Below are 7,658 nucleotides of genomic sequence, written 5' to 3' on the forward strand. Positions count from 1 at the left end.
CGACATAAGACCTATCATACGTAAATTATCTAATTCATATTTTATTTATGACTTTATTTTCGCTACGTCCGTTTACAAGTTCAGCGCATGGAAGAGGTGTATACGTTTTTTTATGTAATAAGGATTAAAATTACTTGGTCTCACATTGCAGTTATATTGAATTGTAATATCAGAAGAAAAAAACCAGGTAATTTCTTGCATTGTACGTCAAAAGAAATATATTTTGTGCAATGTGCATGTCGTCATTAACGATAATGTATGTAAATAGTAAAATGTATCGAAAAATTAAAAATTTGGTCTATGATACTAAATAAATGTAATTAATATAAACTTTACATCTGTCTTTTATATTAATCAAAATAAAGTAATTAAGATGTATAACTACTTATATGAAAACAATAATCTCTTTAATTCTTGTGCGATATTTTACAAAGGACTCCCCACACGCACACACGTGCGCGCGTGCGCGGGGATTTTTTACCTTTAATGAAATTTACTTAAATATGTAATATGTTACTATTTTTGACTTGATAAAATGTTTCCTTTTTAGCAAAATTATAATAAATAGACATATTTTACTCTACCATTATTTGAAGATTGCTATTTTCCGGTCTGAAAATTAATCGGACTGAAAAGTAACTTTGACCAGTAAACTATTTATTTTTTAGTAACCTCAATATTTTTGTGCATAGATTAATGAAATAAATCAATTGATGTGAAGAAAACATCCCGAATAGTACACAGCGCCTACGAAGTATTTACAAACCGTTAAGTAAGCGCTAAAAAAAGTGTATATAAGCTTTTTTAACGCTTTGTAAACACTGCTAGCAATTTTTATATGATGCTACAGCAAAATCTGTACATTTTTTATGGTTTTAAATTTCAGTCATGTGAGTCTGAAACAATAATATACTATAGTTTAAATTTAATTTCACGAAGGGGCAAAAATCTGCAGGAGAGTCCTTTGATATCTAAAAAACTTAATCTAGTTTGACATAATACAAAGAAAAATTCATATAATTTTAATGCATTACGTAACATACCGCTAATTGTAAGATCGGAAGCTGTAATAAATAAATCTGTTCTTTTTCAGCTCTTTGAAACACACGTTAAACTTTTTATATTTTTGTCTATCTTTTTCTTTTTAAATAATTAAACATTTTGAGCCTAGAAAATGTAATAAAATACAGATACAAAGAACAGATCCATAACTGCATAAACAATAGTATAATTTCTAATTATTGTATGTGATACTTAAAATTTCAAGTAAAAAAGAATGTGATTGTTCTGAAAAATTCCTACACATGGTTCAATTGATATTATTTTCTTTTATGTTAATAAATATCTTAATGTCTGATTGTGTATTACAACAATCATGTTTACTTAAATAAAGTATTTTAAGAAATTGAAAAATAATTTTCGTGAATGAATTATGTAGAAAAGCATAGATAACTTTTTGCGGGTAGAAGGTAGGTGTCGCACGTATCTTAATGGAATACGACATAATATGTGATTACTTTTTACATACGAATCACTTTATACATGCTACGGTAGTTAGTCCTCATCAAAAGTCGTGTTTGGTAGATACATATATTTGCGCAATGATATACCAGAAAGTTGTTGGTCCACAGGTAGGCGCGTATCATACAAACTAGGTGCTTGACCTATTATGCCTAGTGTACCAAAAATACACGCCATCGTAAATATCCAAAGAAATAATCTGTCCAAAACCATAGCTACGAATTTCCAATCTTCTATGACCTATGAAAATAGATGAACGTTTTTAAAACCCTGTGTCTGTTGTGCCAGAATTTGATCTGATTTTTGTATCCAGAAATGTGTAGTCAATTAACATATGTAGTTTTTTTTACGGAAAAACAAATTGATTGGCTACATATTACGATCTGAGAATTCGGATCAAATTTTAGCACCGTGAACACAGAGTTTAACATAAATAATAAAATTGAGGCTGTGTTCCAAAATTGACTGCGAGTACTGGCAGTCAATTTTGGAACATACTCTGAATATCGTTAAGATGATACTTGAAAGAAAGACAGATAAATAATTACTATATTACACGAAAATATATAGGAAAAGAAAATAAAAGCAGATTATGGAAAATTTACCTCGTTATCTTTATCTGCGTCTTTTATATGTTGAGCAATAAAACGCACACCTTGGAGAGCTGATACGACATCTGGAGATAAATTTTTTGGTATTGTATTTTCGCTGTCAGTAACTGAAATAATAATCAACACATGTTTTATAAGATTTTAATTTCAATTTATTTTAAATTATTATTATTATAATTATTTTAATTTATTAAATATATTTAATAAAAATGTTTTTTTCTTTTCAATTCAACAGCATGCACAATAAATTTATAATGCTTGATTTTGTTATATTTTTACTAATACTGATATAAGTTGATAAAACATTGCAGATCGAGTAATATACACTTATTGTGTATACTATATTAGACGAATTAAAATCTCATAAATAAGATTTTTTATTTTGAAAAATTAATCGTTAAAATATCAATATAAACGTTATGAAAGAATACATTCAAAACTTTTAAAGAAATTAAATAATTTTCTAACAAATAATAGGAACTACCTGATGCATGCGGTACATTTCGTGCATCATCATCTCTAATACTTTTGTATGTTGAAGTAACACTTTCGAATCCATCTGGGCTTCCCTTTAGTTCCAAAGGATAGTCGTTTACACTGTCATGAAAAAATTCCAGATGTTAAAGGATAAATAAGTATTTTTAACAAAATGTTATCATATTATATATTACCTGTAATCTATTTCATTAGTGTATGCGTTATCTATATAAGTATCATCGTATTCTGGTGTAGAATATGGTGTGCGACGCATCATCAATACTCTCGGCATCCAATTCAGACACACTTGTCTTACCCATGGTGGCATATTATGGGTAGAAGGAGATCTATGAGAGAAATAATTCGATATCATATTCATTCATTAAAGATTATAATTAATGAATTCTAATTTGCACAATTATTATTTTAACAGTAAAATCGTTAGACTGTAAATTTGGATTAAAAAACTTAATCTGATTAAAAGTTACAAAAAATCATGTATTTTACTAAAATTATATATTTTTTTTTAAATAAAATCTTTCCCAAACTCTCTCTCTCTCTGAAGTATATTAATTCTTAATAAATTAAATAGATTTTATTTTTCAATTTTCTTAATCACATTTACAACTTACCGAAAGTGTACATTTAGAACGCAGACAGTGAGCCAAATGGACAAAGTAACTAAAATCATGGTGTACAGTAAGTATTTCCCGAGCAAAGGTATAGCTAACGATGTTGGCGGAATAATCTCTGCTAAGAGCAAGAAGAACACCGTCAATGAGAGAAGAATAGAAGAGCATAATGATATCTATAAAAAATGCGAAGCAATGATAAATACATTTTCGATGTATAAGATATAATAAAATCATTTCTATATTGCTATATATTTGTTATTTTTATCTCATTGAGATTTTTCGTATTTAGTGTGGACCAAAATTTTTAATAATATTACGAGAAATTTCCTATAATAAAATTTATGAATTTGTGTGTGTGTGTGTGTGTGTGTGTGTGTGTGTGTGTACATAAATTTTAATGGGTCCTCAAATAATGTTACCTACTTTTTCGCCGGAATCGCTGGGCAAATAAAAAACCAGCACCGTTAAAAATGTAATACCAACGCATGGGATAATAAGGTTGACAGTATAAAATAATGTTTTTCTTCTCATCGTAATATTGAATGTGATATCTGAAATAAAACGATAATTATGATAAATCAAACTAAATTAACGTTAAGACAATTTATAATTTTACATTGCGCTAATAAAAAAACAGCCAGAATGAGCGAACGAAATTATTTTTTTTTTATCTGAATAAAGTTTAAAATCTTATTAAATCTTACCAGAATAAGGTTCCGTACAACATGGATAATATTCTTCGTTGCGTGTTGCTGGAACTTCTAAAATATCCCATTCCACTGATAGATAAAAATCGGTGAGATCTATACCGATGGCAACAAGATTGCTACCAGACTCCTGTTTCATATGCTTCAGATCTACCTGCGGGAAAAAGACTTTACTAAAAGCATATTTTCAAAATATGTTAGTCCAGAGTTACATAATTTAAAGTTATGAAAAAGATTACAAAGTGATTAACACATTGCTACCTATTATATTCTATAATATTCTACATTATAAAAATAAAATTGAAAATTATAAACAAAAATAAATCATGATAAATTAAAAGATAGTTTAAAAACAAATTTAAGATAAGACTATATTTTTTAAATAGAAATTTTTAGTTAGAACTTTAGTTAATTTTAAGTTGTCTTATATTTCGCAATATTTAAATTTTTGTTGTACATACATTCTATTGTTATAATTTAAGCATATTACATACCTTTTTTTAATTAAACTTTCTTAAATCTACATTTTATTAGTATTTAATTTAATTTTTTTAATGTAACATTTATTTAATGTTATTTGAAGAAAATTTGTTTTGTTATTTTATCTCGATAAAATTTCATAAAAATTCTCTATTAAATATAAATAATTAATTGAAGCTCCGATACTTTTATTAAGAAAAAGTTAATTTTAGATTGATCAAACAATCTGTGAGAAAAAAAAAATTGAGTTTCTGAAGTATTCTACATTGTTTGTATATTCAAATAAACATTGTTATAACCTGAACGCCATTGTAAGTCCATGAGCCAAATTTCATAATACACGATTGCTCATCAAATGGAAAATATTCCACGTTGATCTCACAAGACGACTTATAAATAGCTGGCGGTTTCCAGAATACCTCACCAGTGTATTTCAAAGTAGCCTTTGTCATTAATGTTACCTCATAATTTCCATCTGCGCTGTATAACAAAATAAGGAAAAAAATTAATTCAAAAAGCGCTTTCTATAGCATTTTAATGTAGATATCAAATATATAATCTATTTTCTCGAATTTTTTCATAAGATTTTGACAATTTTGAAAAATAAGTTTTTCTACTTTTCAAATTATATTTAATACAAGAGCTCTCAGAGCTCGGCTAACTTCTTGCGCCAATACTTATAATCTTATATGTCCATAAAACAACTTTATACGTTTCGATCTTCAATATAGTCCTCTTCAATGACAATAAAATCTTACAATTAGCTATTCCTTTAATGCATACTATTAATCGCTCGTGCCCACTTATGTATATATTCAATATATTATTTAGTTATTATTTTTCTACTTTTATTTGTAAAAACCTTGCGCGGCATAGAAATTTTATTTATTTTTATTCAATTGTAATTTATAACAAATTTTTTGCAATTTACTTGTTATATAGAACGATATCCGGAAGCCATATGTTCTCGGAAGGCACATATAACATATCTATACCACCATACTCTTGTGGATCCCACTGTAATTTATAATCAAACCATTTCTGCAATAAACGAACAGATATCAATTTGCTGATTGTCTGACTATGACGCTCGGTATTACTGCGAAAGTGAAACAAACTAATACATAACTGACCTGCTCTACCCAGACGTTGGTTGTCATCACTTGATTCTTTAGATTCTGTAAAGACAATATTAGTTTAACTTTCAAAAATCCCTTAAATACAATAGAATGTTATATATAATATATATATATAATTTTATATAAAATATAACATAAAAAGTAAAGAGAATAGAATTATAAATAAAATATAATGTTAAGTTCTAAAATATTGGAACAATATTTATATCAATTTGTATACCATTTCTATTAATTGTGATAGCTTTAATCCCAACCAAACCGTTAAAGTTTCTGTATTATTAACAACAGGACGTATCAATCTATTATAATTGGACAATAAATCGTCGTAGAGTCTCTTCGTATCAGGATTCGCTTCGAAAACGCTTATTCCTGTATAAAAGAATATTTATATATTTATATATTTCAATAAACCGATTTAATGTTTTTTTTATATCTTGAAATATTTGTATTAAAATAATAAATTAAATTAATAATAAAAAATGTAATTTAAAAAAAATCAAATTTGACATATTGAATCATCTAAAATGTATATCTAAACACGCAGATTCCTTTCTCAGTGATAAAATTTTATGATCCTCTAATATAATATGAACATAAAAAAATTAGAATAACAGAATAATTATTCCACACTATGTCCCATATTATGTAACTTTAATAATCACTGCTATAATTAACGGAACAAATGGGTAAATGATTGTTTTCAATTCATGATTATTCATTCATTCTCTCAATAGATCGTTAGCATAGCCGAGCGAGCTCACCGTAAGCGAAACTGAAGATATTGAGCAAAACTGTAAGCACCGTTATCCGCATTTTCGGCGCTGTTTACAAATGCGTGTAAGGGTAAAACACTCGCGAATACTCTCTGCGGTAGGCTCTCACCCCTTGACACATGTACCTTAGTAGTAATTTTACAAGAGATGTAAAATAAACCAAGAAGGCAGGTTAACAAAACGTGATCGGCGAAACAGTCGGGCGGCCAGCATCCCACTGGTCCACGATCGATATTCCAACTCGCCGCCATGACGCTCGCGCTGTCTGTTCAGGGCGCGACTTGATCTAGTGGTATGTAGGGGTGGTTCGCGCCAGCCTGCATCTGCGCTCTTTGTACGAAGACGAAAACGCGGAAATCGAAGAGATCGCGACCAAAATGCATTCAGGTCATTGTAATGAGAGAGAGGGGGTGGGGGAGGAGGGGAGCTTTTATGCCAAGGATTGAAGTCCACATAATTTCGGCGAGATCGATTTCCAATGCTATGAGGTTGCGAAAAAGGATTTACATTAATCGTTATTTATCTATTGCCATAAATAAATACTAAGATTTATTTATGATATATTTACAGCAATGGAAGATTGCTTCGATAAAATAATATCATTTTATATGTATATCTTTTGTACATTGATTCGTAGAGAGAGAGAGGGAGAGAGAAATTTATAATATCTAAAAAATAAATATTAGATAATAATATTAATAATGATAATAATAAAACAATTGGTAATTTAATATTAAAAATTTTTATAATAAATTAAAAAATAAAAAATTTTGTGGAAACAATTTCACAAAGATAAATAATAATAATAATTATCAAGATTGTATTTTTTATCAGTTTTAAATAAACTTTGTAAAGAGACTTGTAATATTCAATAAATATTAATTATATAGGAATGTTTAGCAACAACTTTACCAAAAATTCCAATTGATCATGTAATAATTGTAATAAATGAACAATTTTAATAGATATGAAACATCAAATGTACAGCTATATATTTAGCTATAAATCATTAAGCAAACTAATATTCATATTGATCATTCTCAAATGAATCAAGCTTAATGATGAAATATCGATGCATATGCAGTAAGTGCCTTGCGGTTGTATTCCTCTCTTCGTACTCCTGTTAGCCCGACCATACTGTTTGCACTAAATTCTAATAAATATGCCACAAAACATAAACGTCCACAGACCGACGATTAGTGTGAAATAGATCAATTTTTGGCAGCGGGTAACATCGCCAAATCGTGCCGAAAGTCACATGCCAAGTGAATTGGACATGGGAAATCCATTTGGATTTATTAAGATTCGCGCCATT

At 28.4% G+C, this 7,658-nt stretch overlaps 1 protein-coding gene across 2 annotated transcripts; it reads right to left on the minus strand.

Moving 5' to 3' along the window:
* Positions 1-1,425: 1,425 nt before the first annotated feature.
* Positions 1,426-6,456, minus strand: nAChRbeta2 (nicotinic acetylcholine receptor beta2). Of its 2 annotated transcripts, none has more exons than XM_018538848.1 (12): positions 6,332-6,456; positions 5,791-5,939; positions 5,565-5,609; positions 5,363-5,472; positions 4,731-4,911; positions 3,949-4,105; positions 3,668-3,795; positions 3,242-3,417; positions 2,804-2,956; positions 2,617-2,729; positions 2,127-2,239; positions 1,426-1,761 (listed from the first exon to the last, which is right to left on the minus strand). In XM_018538848.1, the coding sequence occupies exons 1-12, from the start codon at positions 6,381-6,383 to the stop codon at positions 1,555-1,557; spliced, it is 1,584 nt and encodes a 527-aa protein (XP_018394350.1). In that variant the 5' UTR covers positions 6,384-6,456; the 3' UTR covers positions 1,426-1,554. The 2 variants fall into 2 exon arrangements, with proteins under 2 accessions (XP_018394350.1, XP_018394351.1); XM_018538849.1 differs by having other exon boundaries at positions 5,791-5,932; positions 6,328-6,456.
* Between the last annotated feature and the right edge of the window lie 1,202 nt (positions 6,457-7,658).

The sequence above is a fragment of the Cyphomyrmex costatus genome, unplaced genomic scaffold (genome assembly GCF_001594065.2).
Source record: "Cyphomyrmex costatus isolate MS0001 unplaced genomic scaffold, Ccosl1.0 scaffold199, whole genome shotgun sequence".
NCBI classification, from domain to species: domain Eukaryota; kingdom Metazoa; phylum Arthropoda; class Insecta; order Hymenoptera; family Formicidae; genus Cyphomyrmex; species Cyphomyrmex costatus.

Coding starts and splice junctions, on each gene's coding strand:
- nAChRbeta2 (XM_018538848.1), bottom strand. CDS start 6,383: ATGCGGATAACGGTGCTTACAGTTTTGCTCAATATCTTCAGTTTCGCT. Junction 4,106..4,730: donor GGACTTACAATGGCGTTCAG/GTTATAACAATG, acceptor TTTTTCCCGCAG/GTAGATCTGAAGCATATGAA. Junction 1,762..2,126: donor ACGCAGATAAAGATAACGAG/GTAAATTTTCCA, acceptor CTATTTTCATAG/GTCATAGAAGATTGGAAATT.